This window comes from Perca fluviatilis, chromosome 4 (genome assembly GCF_010015445.1).
Source record: "Perca fluviatilis chromosome 4, GENO_Pfluv_1.0, whole genome shotgun sequence".
In the NCBI taxonomy this organism is placed as follows: domain Eukaryota; kingdom Metazoa; phylum Chordata; class Actinopteri; order Perciformes; family Percidae; genus Perca; species Perca fluviatilis.
Genome location: NC_053115.1, coordinates 28,805,286 through 28,820,559, shown reverse-complemented (window position 1 = coordinate 28,820,559; position 15,274 = coordinate 28,805,286). Strand labels below are relative to the sequence as shown.

General features: G+C 37.9%; 3 protein-coding genes and 1 pseudogene across 3 annotated transcripts; all 4 read left to right on the top strand.

Annotated features, from left to right (window-relative positions):
* Nucleotides 1-53: 53 nt before the first annotated feature.
* Nucleotides 54-713, top strand: LOC120557440 (protein hairy-like). The gene is made up of 2 exons (XM_039797762.1): nucleotides 54-208; nucleotides 322-713. Exons 1-2 carry the CDS (start codon nucleotides 86-88, stop codon nucleotides 652-654), a joined length of 456 nt encoding a protein of 151 aa, XP_039653696.1. The 5' UTR covers nucleotides 54-85; the 3' UTR covers nucleotides 655-713.
* Nucleotides 714-3,958: 3,245 nt separating this feature from the next.
* Nucleotides 3,959-5,584, top strand: LOC120557439 (protein hairy-like). The gene is made up of 2 exons (XM_039797761.1): nucleotides 3,959-4,102; nucleotides 4,216-5,584. Exons 1-2 carry the CDS (start codon nucleotides 3,980-3,982, stop codon nucleotides 4,546-4,548), a joined length of 456 nt encoding a protein of 151 aa, XP_039653695.1. The 5' UTR covers nucleotides 3,959-3,979; the 3' UTR covers nucleotides 4,549-5,584.
* Nucleotides 5,585-7,663: 2,079 nt separating this feature from the next.
* LOC120557437 (enhancer of split mbeta protein-like) lies at nucleotides 7,664-9,256 on the top strand. The gene is made up of 2 exons (XM_039797760.1): nucleotides 7,664-7,786; nucleotides 7,900-9,256. The coding sequence occupies exons 1-2, from the start codon at nucleotides 7,664-7,666 to the stop codon at nucleotides 8,230-8,232; spliced, it is 456 nt and encodes a 151-aa protein (XP_039653694.1). The 3' UTR covers nucleotides 8,233-9,256.
* Nucleotides 9,257-12,924: 3,668 nt separating this feature from the next.
* On the top strand, nucleotides 12,925-13,863 carry LOC120557441 (annotated as a pseudogene).
* Nucleotides 13,864-15,274: the final 1,411 nt, after the last annotated feature.

Here is a 15,274-nt window from a genome sequence, read left to right as displayed (position 1 = left end):
GTAATTGGCTACAAAAACGTGAGAAACTCCAGCCAGACCAAGACCCACACATTCATATGGAGATGTGGGACTATAAATAGGAGGGATGAAGCCAGCAGAGATCAGATTCTCTCTACAGAGACCTCTACAGCACAGAGATCCAGACATGGCACCTACAATCACTGCAGCAATGACCGATTCTCAGGAGCATCTGACTCTGACCCACAAGGTAAATTGAAGTTTCAAGAAGATTTAAATATTGTCAATGAGACATTGTCTTTGTTCATGCTAACACTTCACTCCAGAATAAGTTTATTAATGACTTTATTCTTCTTTCTGCAGCTCAGAAAGCCTCTGGTGGAGAAGTTACGCAGAGAGCGAATCAACAGCAGCATTGAGCAGCTCAAGTCTCTCCTGAGTCCAGAGTTCCTCAAACAGCAGCCAGACTCCAAGCTGGAGAAAGCAGACATCCTGGAGATGACAGTTTGTGTCCTGAGACGGCTGCAGCAGCAGAATCAACAGCAGAGAAGACTGCTGAACCACATCAACAAGCTGCAGTCTTCCTCTGATAACAACCTGAGAGAGGCTGACTTCTCTCTTCTGAGCTCCACAGTCCAGACCAGCATCACCAAAGAGAAGAGTCCAGTCAACAGCGCCGTCTGGAGGCCGTGGTAGACACCTACAGACTGGAGTTACTACCAGACAAACTGAGATGACCATATTGGTCAAAGATTACTGGACTCTAGTCTTTGAAATGTTATGGACTTGTTCTTCTGATTGTACAGAAGGTTGTAGTTTGTGATTGTTTTCTTTCTGCAAGATGACATTTCCTGAGGAAATGACATCACCAATATCTTTCAACTTAAGAAAGAGAAAATCTGGTCATGCATGTTGCATGAAGCAAATATGATTGCATCAGCAATTATTATTATTATTATTATTATTATTATTATACTTCACTGTACTTCATGTATTGGTGCTATAAGCTATGGTAACATTTGTTATCTTTTGATTCTTATTGATCATTTTGATCAGAAAGTTTAACTGTCCTTTTTATGGACATATTGTCCCCATGGACTTACCTCACTTTAATCTCTCCGATTACTCAAAACTGATCTGTTGTTAGATCCAAATGTTTCTCTTTTTTCTAAAAGGTTTGCTTAATGTCACCATTTCCCTGTGATACTATTATTATTATGACTCCCTCCATGTCATGTGTTGGCAGATGGAGATGTTTATTACCTCTTGATAGGTATTGATGATTTCGAATTGATCAAAATAATATTTGTCCTTTTTATGGACATTTAATCATAATGGGTTTCCCTCACTTTGTGATTATTGAAAAATGATCTGTTTTAAGATCACAATGTTTATCCTTTTACTGTAAAAGGTTTCTTTAATGTCACACTGTCACAGTTTTCAGGTGACAATGTTATTGTTTAAGATGTAATTGAATTCAGAGGTTATTAAGAACAATGTGACCTGTTGCAAGGTCAGTTTTTCCTATTCTTGTCTTTTTTTCACTAAGTGGAACAATTTGGGAAAAACTGAAAAAACTGAGAACTGTGTCCTCAAATATTGTAAATCGTTGTCTTTTATAAAGACAGTTGTTCCTTTACTCTCTCAGAGTACAGTCTGTCTTGTAGAAATCTACAAGTTGTTGTTGTGATGTATCATCACCTCTAGTTGGAGCTTTCATACTTTGTGGCTCATTGTTCCTTGTTGAATAAAGAAATACTGCCACCTGAACATGTGTTCTCAAAGTCTTTGATTTTTATTATCACTACATTGATAGAGGTCTCCATCATCGTTCCTATTTGACTGACAAATCAAGACACAATTCAGCACACAAAGTAATTCTTTATCCATAACATACGGTATGCGTAGCGTAAAACTAAGCATGGGAATGTGCATTAATTAAGATTTCTGATTAGGAGAGATTATCAATGTTATGTCACTATTTATATGAAGTAAGTCAAGTCAAACCAAATGATAAAATGCACGTTTCAAAGACATTTTGCTGGACCAGTATTTCTGTATAACTAAGTTTCAGGTGTTTTAAGGTAAAACGTTTGAAGTTAACCATTTTCCTCTTTAAAGAGGTCAGACATTGTAAAGTGATGCATAATAAGACACACTTCTATTGTTCCTCATTGAAAGCAGTGAAAGGACAGAGTGTGGGAAACCAGAGGAGACTCACTCACAGAGCCCTGTGGGACAATAGATCTAGACCTTTGCCCTCAAGGGACAGAGATTAAAAGAGACTCTGGCTCCGTAAAAACTGTTTCATTCCTAATCTGTTTCAAATCATAGATTAGACCCAATGTTTTCAACATTTTCTTCCTATGATAAAAAATGACCTAGCAAAGTCCTTCAACACGTTTCTTTAGGGTAAACTGTAAAAGTAATTTCTTATTGGTAACTTCAAATATAAAACATTTGGTGTGTTTCAGGATTCCAGCCTTATGATATGCCATTAAACACAAGACGCTAGAAAAAAGAAAATTGTTCAGTATTGATACCACACAGGTTTTGCTGGCAGAATATGACCCACAGCCAAGGAAAAAAATATTTTGACCTCAGTGTACAGTATATTGTTTTATTAACAATACAGGAATTTCCAATATTTAAACAAAGTATGTGATTATTGCTCTGGTTTCCAACCCAACAGATTTTTCTTTTTATATAGTTCTAAATTAAAAGTTTTGAGCTGTAAAATGTAAAGATAAGAAAGAAAAATATGTTACGGCAAACACATTTTAACAATGGATAATCCAAAGGTCTATTTAGATTTAGGCACACAGCTTAATATCTTTAAATGGACGGAGTGTGAGAAACTCTGGAGATCAGAGTTTAGCATGAATATCAAACTCAACCCCACCAGCAGCAGATTATTCTCCAAAGGGATTTGGCACACTTTAGGAAACAGCTGCCTCTACCTCCCACCCTCATCTATAGAGCTGAAGTCTCGATTCAGATGCTGATACAACAGCACAATAGTGACTAAATGGTCAAAATGTATGTAATCGATGGGAAGTTGGCAAGAATAATTGGCAACAATTTTGAAGCGGCCCCTTCATTGTAACATTTTATTGACTATTTCCAATTTTACAGACTGTCAGAAACAGCCAATGGTGTTCTTTCCCTCCAGATGGCTGGTGACGTCAGGCTCTGTTTCTACTACAACACACGTCCAGTATCAGTCACAGAAGCTCCATTCAAAGTCCTTTTGTTGTTCATTGACCAGAGCATTCAAGGAGTCAGTGTGGGAAACTGAGACCAACTTTCTACCCACACTGACTACAAGACACAAGTCAGAAGAATGTGAAACATCTGGACAGCAAACTGATCGTTGTTCTCAGGTTTTTATAAATACGTTGTGAATTTATCATGGACATTTCAGTCGTTTAAATACCTGACCAGAATAGTTCTTTTTTTTAAACAACATGTACTGTATTCATTCTATTAAAACATTTTTAAAAATTACATCATAATACATCAAAAATGTAACTAAATTATGAAGAAAACATGGAGGATAAATTACAGGAATGGCACTTATGTTATGGCACAATCAAAGCATTAAGACACAAAAATATATATGCAGTGCTTATTTATTTTAGTAAAATATAAGCTACTGTACTTTTTACTCTAGATGCAACTCCTAGTCAGTGTCCCACGTGTGTGATGAGATGATGAGCGTGTGCTCAATCAAAGTCATTGATCCCAGCATCAGGCAGCAGATCTGCTCTCTCTACAGGGTCACCACTTTCCCAGATTCACACAGAGCTCTGTGAGTCTCTCTCCATCACCCCCCTCCCACCATCACCACCACCACCTGTTCCCACGAGATGTAACCATTGTCCTCACATCAATAAAACCATTCGGAGTGTGGCATTATAATTGTGTCACCAAGCTCTCTGATTGGCTGAGACTGTGAGAACCTCCAGCCAGACCAAGACCCACACATTCAAATGGAGATGTGGGACTATAAATAGGAGGGATGAAGCCAGCAGAGATCAGATTCTCTCTACAGAGACCTCTACAGCACAGAGATCCAGACATGGCACCTACAATCACTGCAGCAATGACCGATTCTCAGGAGCATCTGACTCTGACCCACAAGGTAAATTGAAGTTTCAAGAAGATTTAAATATTGTCAATGAGACATTGTCTTTGTTCATGCTAACACTTCACTCCAGAATAAGTTTATTAATGACTTTATTCTTCTTTCTGCAGCTCAGAAAGCCTCTGGTGGAGAAGTTACGCAGAGAGCGAATCAACAGCAGCATTGAGCAGCTCAAGTCTCTCCTGAGTCCAGAGTTCCTCAAACAGCAGCCAGACTCCAAGCTGGAGAAAGCAGACATCCTGGAGATGACAGTTTGTGTCCTGAGACGGCTGCAGCAGCAGAATCAACAGCAGAGAAGACTGCTGAACCACATCAACAAGCTGCAGTCTTCCTCTGATAACAACCTGAGAGAGGCTGACTTCTCTCTTCTGAGCTCCACAGTCCAGACCAGCATCACCAAAGAGAAGAGTCCAGTCAACAGCGCCGTCTGGAGGCCGTGGTAGACACCTACAGACTGGAGTTACTACCAGACAAACTGAGATGACCATATTGGTCAAAGATTACTGGACTCTAGTCTTTGAAATGTTATGGACTTGTTCTTCTGATTGCACAGAAGATTGTAGTTTGTTGTTTGTTTTCTTTCTGTAAGATGACATTTCCTGAGGAAATGACATCACCAATATCTTTCAACTTAAGAAAGAGAAGATCTGGTCATGCATGTTGCATGAAGCAAATCGGATTGCATCAGCAATTATTATTATTATTATTATTATACTTCACTGTACTTCATGTATTGGTGCTATAAGCTATGGTAACATCTGTTATCTTTTGATTGTTATTGATCATTTTGATCAGAAACTTTAACTGTCCTTTTTATGGACATATTGTCCCCATGGACTTACCTCACTTTAATCTCTCCGATTACTCAAAACTGATCTGTTGTTAGATCCAAATGTTTCTCTTTTGTTCTAAAAGGTTTGCTTAATTTCCCTGTGATACTTTTAGGACTCCCTCCATGTCATGTGTTGGCAGATGGAGATGTTTATTACCTCTTGATAGGTATTGATGATTTTGAATTGATCGAAATATTTGTCCTTTTTATGGACATTTAATCATAATGGGTTTCCCTCACTTTGTGATTATTGAAAAATTATCTGTTTTAAGATCACAATGTTTATCCTTTTACTGTAAAAGGTTTCTTTAATGTCACACTGTCACAGTTTTCCAGTGACAATGTTATTGTTTAAGATGTAATTGAATTCAGAGATTATTAAGAACAATGTGACCTGTTGTAAGGTCAGTTTTGACTAATTTTGTCTTTTGTTCACTGAGTGAAAATGTGTTGAACAATTTGGGGGAAAAAAGAAAAAACTGAGAACTGTGTCCTCAAATATTGTAAATCGTTGTCTTTCATAAAGACAGTTGTTCCTTTACTCTCTCAGAGTACAGTGTGTCTTGTAGAAATCTACAAGTTGTTGTTGTGATGTATCATCACCTCTAGTTGGAGCTTTCATACTTCATGGCTAACTATTCACTTTTGAATAAACAAAAACTGCCAGCTGAAACTTTTGTTGTCTTGGGTTATTTTTCTTCATACGTGCCCTTATGATGATAAAAATGTGATTCTTTGTGATTCAGCTAACATTGCGAGAGTAAGGTACTGCCTGGAAAGGTGGCCTGTTAATCACAGAGCTGACAGAAGCAGACACCCATTCACACCTATCTATGGGTAATTTAGAGTCACCAGTAAACTTAACCTGCATGTTACTGGACTGTGGGGGGAGCCGGAGCACCATGAGAAAACACACACACAGGCACAGAGAGAACGTATAAACTCTAGGGCTGCAACTTACGATTATTTTCATTGTTGATTAAACTAACTTTGTTAGTTGATCTATAAAATGTCAGAAAATTGGTGAAAAATGTTGGTCACGTTCTAGTTCTTTCACTGTTTCAAAAAACAGTGAAAACCTGAAAATACTCGCATTTTAAAAGCTGGAACCAGAGAATTAAAAAGAAATGACTCAAAGTGATTATTAAAGTAGTTTGCAAATAATGTCATAATTGACAACTAATTTATTCTTTGAATAACTAAGTAATCCACAACCTTTTCCAACTCAGGAACTGTATTCAAACTGTAAACCAGTCTGGACACTTGGGACTTTCTACCATTAATTCATCTTTCTCATATCTTTTATATGTTTCAGGCAAATCACGGTTTAGTTTTTCAACATCCAGCATTCACACCGCAATTTCTTCATAAAATGCCTTCTCTATTTAGTTGTATGTATTGTTATGTACCAACTATTAACTTTAATGGGTCTTTTTTTAATTTATTTTTAGAGGCCTCATCCTCTTCCCTTGGTGGCACACCCTGCTTGTGCACAGGATCCTCAAAGATCCATTTGTAGAGGGGCACATTCCTTTTTACTGCTAATAGACGGAGTGTGGGAAAGCGCTGGGGGAAAGAGTTAAGTGTGAATGACATCCATCCAACCAGCAGCAGAGTAATTCTCCAAAGGGATTTGGCACACTTCAGGAAACAGCTGCCCCCCCAGAAAACCTCCCACCCTCATGAGAGCTGAAGTTTTGATCCAGTTAATGGTCAGTAATTATTACTGGAGGTTCACAATGTACGACAATGGTTGGAAACTGAAAATATGAGAGGATAAATTATATTGGTGATACTTTATGATAGATTGTTCACCAACATTTCAAATTTTACAGACTGTCAGAAACAGCCAATGGTGTTCTTTCCCTCCAGAAGGCTGATGATGTCAGGCTCTGTTTCTAATACAACACACAGCCAGCATCTGTCACAGAAGCTCCATTCAAAGTCCTTTTGTTGTTCATTGACCAGAGCATTCAAGGAGTCAGTGTGGGAAACTGAGACCAACTTTCTACCCACACTGACTACAAGACACAAGTCAGAAGAATGTGAAACATCTGGACAGCAAACTGATCGTTGTTCTCAGGTTTTTATAAATACGTTGTGAATTTATCATGGACATTTCAGTCGTTTAAATACCTGACCAGAATAGTTCTTTTTTTTTTTTTTTTTTTTTTTTTAAACAACATGTACTGTATTCATTCTATTAAAACATTTTAAAAAATTACATCATAATACATCAAAAATGTAACTAAATTATGAAGAAAACATGGAGGATAAATTACAAGAAGGGCACTTATGTTATGGCACAATCAAAGCATTAAGACACAAAAATATATATGCAGTGCTTATTTATTTTAGTAAAATATAAGCTACTGTACTTTTTACTCTAGATGCAACTCCTAGTCAGTGTCTCACGTGTGTGATGAGATGATGAGCGTGTGCTCAGTCAAAGTCATTGATCCCAGCATCAGGCAGCAGATCTGCTCTCTCTACAGGGTCACCACTTTCCCAGATTCACACAGAGCTCTGTGAGTCTCTCTCCATCACCCCCAGTCCTCCACCTGTTCCCCAGAGATCTAACCATTGTACTCACATCAATAAAACCATTCGGAGTGTGGCATCATAATTGTGTCACCAAGCTCTCTGATTGGCTGAGACTGTGAGAACCTCCAGCCAGACCAAGACCCACACATTCATATGGAGATGTGGGATGATAAATAGGAGGGATGAAGCCAGCAGAGATCAGATTCTCTCTACAGAGACCTCTACAGCACAGAGATCCAGACATGGCACCTACAATCACTGCAGCAATGACCGATTCTCAGGAGCATCTGACTCTGACCCACAAGGTAAATTGAAGTTTCAAGAAGATTTAAATATTGTCAATGAGACATTGTCTTTGTTCATGCTAACACTTCACTCCAGAATAAGTTTATTAATGACTTTATTCTTCTTTCTGCAGCTCAGAAAGCCTCTGGTGGAGAAGTTACGCAGAGAGCGAATCAACAGCAGCATTGAGCAGCTCAAGTCTCTCCTGAGTCCAGAGTTCCTCAAACAGCAGCCAGACTCCAAGCTGGAGAAAGCAGACATCCTGGAGATGACAGTTTGTGTCCTGAGACGGCTGCAGCAGCAGAATCAACTGCAGAGAAGACTGCTGAACCACATCAACAAGCTGCAGTCTTCCTCTGACAACAACCTGAGAGAGGCTGACTTCTCTCTTCTGAGCTCCACAGTCCAGACCAGCATCACCAAAGAGAAGAGTCCAGTCAACAGCGCCGTCTGGAGGCCGTGGTAGACACCTACAGACTGGAGTTACTACCAGACAAACTGAGATGACCATATTGGTCAAAGATTACTGGACTCAAGTCTTTCAAATGTTATGGACTTGTTCTTCTGATTGTACAGAAGGTTGTAGTTTGTGATTGTTTTCTTTCTGCAAGATGACATTTCCTGAGGAAATGACATCACCAATATCTTTCAACTTAAGAAAGAGAAGATCTGGTCATGCATGTTGCATGAAGCAAATATGATTGCATCAGCAATTATTATTATTATTATACTTCACTGTACTTCATGTATTGGTGATATAAGCTATGGTAACATTTGTTATCTTTTGATTGTTATTGATCATTTTGATCAGAAACTTTAACTGTCCTTTTTATGGACATATTGTCCCCATGGACTTACCTCACTTTAATCTCTCCGATTACTCAAAACTGATCTGTTGTTAGATCCAAATGTTTCTCTTTTTTTCTAAAAGGTTTGCTTAATGTCACAATTTCCCTGTGATACTTTTAGGACTCCCTCCATGTCATGTGTTGGCAGATGGAGATGTTTATTACCTCTTGATAGGTATTGATGATTTTGAATTGATCGAAATATTATTTGTCCTTTTTATGGACATTTAATCATAATGGGTTTCCCTCACTTTGTGATTATTGAAAAATCATCTGTTTTAAGATCACAATGTTTATCCTTTTACTGTAAAAGGTTTCTTTAATGTCACGCTGTCACAGTTTTCAGGTGACAATGTTTTTGTTTAAGATGTAATTGAATTCAGAGATTATTAAGAACAATGTGACCTGTTGTAAGGTCAGTTTTGACTAATTTTGTCTTTTGTTCACTGAGTGAAAATGTGTTGAACAATTTGGGGGAAAAAAGAAAAAACTGAGAACTGTGTCCTCAAATATTGTAAATCGTTGTCTTTCATAAAGACAGTTGTTCCTTTACTCTCTCAGAGTACAGTGTGTCTTGTAGAAATCTACAAGTTGTTGTTGTGATGTATCATCACCTCTAGTTGGAGCTTTCAGACTTTGTGGCTAACTATTCATTGGTGAATAAACAAAAACTGCCAGCTGAAACTTTTGTTGTCTTGGGTTATTTTTCTTCATACGTGCCCTTATTATGATGATAAAAATGTGATTCTTTGTGATTCAGCTAACATTGCGAGAGTAAGGTACTGCCTGGAAAGGTGGCCTGTTAATCACAGAGCTGACAGAAGCAGACACCCATTCACACCTATCTATGGGTAATTTAGAGTCACCAGTAAACTTAACCTGCATGTTACTGGACTGTGGGGGGAGCCGGAGCACCATGAGAAAACACACACACAGGCACAGAGAGAACGTATAAACTCTAGGGCTGCAACTTACGATTATTTTCATTGTTGATTAAACTAACTTTGTTAGTTGATCTATAAAATGTCAGAAAATTGGTGAAAAATGTTGGTCACGTTCTAGTTCTTTTACTGTTTCAAAAAACAGTGAAAACCTGAAAATACTCGCATTTTAAAAGCTGGAACCAGAGAATTAAAAAGAAATGACTCAAAGTGATTATTAAAGTAGTTTGCAAATAATGTCATAATTGACAACTAATTTATTCTTTGAATAACTAAGTAATCCACAACCTTTTCCAACTCAGGAACTGTATTCAAACTGTAAACCAGTCTGGACACTTGGGACTTTCTACCATTAATTCATCTTTCTCATATCTTTTATATGTTTCAGGCAAATCACGGTTTAGTTTTTCACCATCCAGCATTCACACCGCAATTTCTTCATAAAATGCCTTCTCTATTTAGTTGTATGTATTGTTATGTACCAACTATTAACTTTAATGGGTCTTTTTTTAATTTATTTTTAGAGGCCTCATCCTCTTCCCTTGGTGGCACACCCTGCTTGTGCACAGGGTCCTCAAAGATCCATTTGTAGAGGGGCACATTCCTCTTTACTGCTAATAGACGGAGTGTGGGAAAGCGCTGGGGGAAAGAGTTAAGTGTGAATGACATCCATCCAACCAGCAGCAGAGTAATTCTCCAAAGGGATTTGGCACACTTCAGGAAACAGCTGCCCCCCCAGAAAACCTCCCACCCTCATGAGAGCTGAAGTTTTGATCCAGTTAATGGTCAGTAATTATTACTGGAGGTTCACAATGTACGACAATGGTTGGAAACTGAAAATATGAGAGGATAAATTATATTGGTGATACTTTATGATAGATTGTTCACCAACATTTCAAATTTTACAGACTGTCAGAAACAGCCAATGGTGTTCTTTCCCTCCAGAAGGCTGATGATGTCAGGCTCTGTTTCTATAACAACACACAGCCAGCATCTGTCACAGAAGCTCCATTCAAAGTCCTTTTGTTGTTCATTGACCAGAGCATTCAAGGAGTCAGTGTGGGAAACTGAGACCAACTTTCTACCCACACTGACTACAAGACACAAGTCAGAAGAATGTGAAACATCTGGACAGCAAACTGATTGTCGTTCTCAAGGTTTTAAAAACATTATAGGCATCACACTATTTTTAATACCTGAATAAAAAATCAAATTACAGAAATATTTTCATTTTTTCAATTCATGAAAAAGCCAAATTTAATGAAATGAAAAGTGGAAAAGTATTATTAAAATATTAAAGACAAAATAGTGAATAAATTACATCAATGGCACTTGCTAGATTTTCATTTAGCAACATGCAAGTTATAATGTACGGAGCCCCGGAGGTTACATGGAGGAAAAAAAAAACCGAAGAAAAAAAAGAAATACATGTACTGGGGGCAAACACTAAACTCAAGATCATGAAGATGTGTTCCTGCCTGGGGAAAGAGACGCTTCCCGCCTCCCGCTGCCACTGGAGCTCAGATTGTAGGTCGAAGGTGGCATATATATCATAAAACACATTCTCACCTGTGAAATGTTATCCCTTGCTGTTTTCTTTCGTTCAAACATCCATAAGCAGCACAAAAGTCCAGCATATCCATATTGATTTCTTTTTTTTCCTCCATGTCACCTTCGGGGCTCCGTAGACATTGTATCTAATGAGAGGCATAATAAGACACACTTCTATTGTTCCAACACGTTTCTTTAGCGTAAACTGTAAAAGTAATTTCTTATTGGTAACTTCAAATATAAAACATTTGGTGTGTTTCAGGATTCCAGCCTTATGATATGCCATTAAACACAAGACGCTAGAAAAAAGAAAATTGTTCAGTATTGATACCACACAGGTTTTGCTGACAGAATATGACCCACAGCCAAGGAAAAAATGTTGACCTCAGTGTACAGTATATTGTTTTATTAACAATACAGGAATTTCCAATATTTAAATAAAGTACGTGATTATTGCTCTGGTTTCCAACCCAACTGATTTTTCTTTTTATATAGTTCTAAATTAAAAGTTTTGAGATGTATAATGTAAAGATAAGAAAGAAAAATATGTTACGGCAAACACATTTTAACAATGGATAATCAAAAGGTCTATTTAGATTTAGGCACACGGCTTAATATCTTTAAATGGAGGAGTGTGGGAAACTCTGGAGATCAGAGTTTAGCATGATTATCAATCTCAACCCCACCAGCAGCAGATTATTCTCCAAAGGGATTTGGCACACTTTAGGAAACAGCTGCCTCTACCTCCCACCCTCATCTATAGAGCCGAAGTCTCGATTCAGTTGCTGATACAACAGCACAGTAATGACTAAATGGTCAAAATGTATGTAATCGATTGGAAGTTGGCAAGAATAATTGGCAAAAATTTTGAGCCAGTCCCTTCATTGTAACATTTTATTGACTATTTAAAATTTTACAGACTGTCAGAAACAGCCAATGGTGTTCTTTCCCTCCAGATGGCTGGTGACGTCAGGCTCTGTTTCTACTACAACACACGTCCAGTATCAGTCACAGAAGCTCCATTCAAAGTCCTTTTGTTGTTCATTGACCAGAGCATTCAAGGAGTCAGTGTGGGAAACTGAGACCAACTTTCTACCCACACTGACTACAAGACACAAGTCAGAAGAATGTGAAACATCTGGACAGAAAACTGATTGTTGTTCTCAGGTTTTTATAAATACGTTGTGAATTTATCATGGACATTTCAGTCGTTTAAATACCTGACCAGAATAGTTTTTTTTTTTTTTTTTTTTTTTTAAACAACATGTACTGTATTCATTCTATTAAAACATTTTAAAAAATTACATCATAATACATCAAAAATGTAACTAAATTATGAAGAAAACATGGAGGATAAATTACAGGAATGGCACTTATGTTGTATATGGCACAATCAAAGCATTAAGACAAAAATATATATGCAGTGCTTATTTATTTATTTATTTTAGTAAAATATAAGCTACTGTAATTTTTACTCTAGATGCAACTCCTAGTCAGTGTCTCACGTGTGTGATGAGATGATGAGCGCGGTGCTCAGTCAAAGTCATTGATCCCAGCATCAGGCAGCAGATCTGCTCTCTCTACAGGGTCACCACTTTCCCAGATTCACACAGAGCTCTGTGAGGCTCTCTCCATCACCCCCAGCCTCCTCCACCTGTTCCCCAGAGATCTAACCATTGTACTCACATCAATAAAACCATTCGAGTGTGGCATCATAATTGTGTCACCAAGCTCTCTGATTGGCTGAGACTGTGAGAACCTCCAGCCAGACCAAGACCCACACATTCATATGGAGATGTGGGATGATAAATAGGAGGGATGAAGCCAGCAGAGATCAGATTCTCTCTACAGAGACCTCTACAGCACAGAGATCCAGACATGGCACCTACAATCACTGCAGCAATGACCGATTCTCAGGAGCATCTGACTCTGACCCACAAGGTAAATTGAAGTTTCAAGAAGATTTAAATATTGTCAATGAGACATTGTCTTTGTTCATGCTAACACTTCACTCCAGAATAAGTTTATTAATGACTTTATTCTTCTTTCTGCAGCTCAGAAAGCCTCTGGTGGAGAAGTTACGCGAGAGCGAATCAACAGCAGCATTGAGCAGCTCAAGTCTCTCCTGAGTCCAGAGTTCCTCAAACAGCAGCCAGACTCCAAGCTGGAGAAAGCAGACATCCTGGAGATGACAGTTTGTGTCCTGAGACGGCTGCAGCAGCAGAATCAACTGCAGAGAAGACTGCTGAACCACATCAACAAGCTGCAGTCTTCCTCTGACAACAACCTGAGAGAGGCTGACTTCTCTCTTCTGAGCTCCACAGTCCAGACCAGCATCACCAAAGAGAAGAGTCCAGTCAACAGCGCCGTCTGGAGGCCGTGGTAGACACCTACAGACTGGAGTTACTACCAGACAAACTGAGATGACCATATTGGTCAAAGATTACTGGACTCAAGTCTTTCAAATGTTATGGACTTGTTCTTCTGATTGTACAGAAGGTTGTAGTTTGTGATTGTTTTCTTTCTGCAAGATGACATTTCCTGAGGAAATGACATCACCAATATCTTTCAACTTAAGAAAGAGAAGATCTGGTCATGCATGTTGCATGAAGCAAATATGATTGCATCAGCAATTATTATTATTATTATACTTCACTGTACTTCATGTATTGGTGATATAAGCTATGGTAACATTTGTTATCTTTTGATTGTTATTGATCATTTTGATCAGAAACTTTAACTGTCCTTTTATGGACATATTGTCCCCATGGACTTACCTCACTTTAATCTCTCCGATTACTCAAAACTGATCTGTTGTTAGATCCAAATGTTTCTCTTTTTTTCTAAAAGGTTTGCTTAATGTCACAATTTCCCTGTGATACTTTTATTGGACTCCCTCCATGTCATGTGTTGGCAGATGGAGATGTTTATTACCTCTTGATAGGTATTGATGATTTTGAATTGATCGAAATATTATTTGTCCTTTTTGGGACATTTAATCATAATGGGCTTTCCCTCACTTTGTGATTATTGAAAAATCATCTGTTTTAAGATCACAATGTTTATCCTTTTACTGTAAAGGTTTCTTTAATGTCAACGCTGTCACAGTTTTCAGGTGACAATGTTTTTGTTTAAGATGTAATTGAATTCAGAGATTATTACGAACAATGTGACCTGTTGTAAGGTCAGTTTTGACTATTTTTTGTTTTTGTTCACTGAGTGAAATGTGTTGAACAATTTGGGGGAAAAAGAAAAACTGAGAACTGTGTCCTCAAATATTGTAAATCGTTGTCTTTCATAAAGACAGTTGTTCCTTTACTCTCTCAGAGTACAGTGTGTCTTGTAGAAATCTACAAGTTGTTGTTGTGATGTATCATCACCTCTAGTTGGAGCTTTCAGACTTTGTGGCTAACTATTCATTGGTGAATAAACAAAAACTGCCAGCTGAAACTTTTGTTGTCTTGGGTTATTTTTTTCTATCGTGCCCTTATTATGATGATAAAAATGTGATTCTTTGTGATTCAGCTAACATTATGAGTAAGGTACTGCCTGGAAAGGTGGCCTGTTAATCACAGAGCTGACAGAAGCAGACACCCATTCACACCTATCTATGGGTAATTTAGAGTCACCAGTAAACTTAACCTGCATGTTACTGGACTGTGGGGGGAGCCGGAGCACCATGAGAAAACACACACACAGGCACAGAGAGAACGTATAAACTCTAGGGCTGCAACTTACGATTATTTTCATTGTTGATTAAACTAACTTTGTTAGTTGATCTATAAAATGTCAGAAAATTGGTGAAAAATGTTGGTCATTTTCTAGTTTTTTCACTGTTTCGAAAAAACTAGAAAATACTCACATTTTAAAAGTTGGAATCCGAGAATAAAATAAAAAAAGTCTCAAAATGATCAATAAAATAGTTGGCAAATAATGTAATAATTGACAACTAATTTATTCATTGATTAAGCTTTGTAGCTCTAAAGTCTACACAGAAAGCCCCAGTCAGTTTGACCCCCAGATCCTTCTGGCTGTGACTCCACAGTGCTAACCATTGCAGCACCGTGCCATCTCTTAACATACCAGTTGATGTAAATGTACCTCATTGTTTTATATGGTTTCCTATACATTTATCATGAAATTAGGTCACTTATTTTCCGTAAATCAA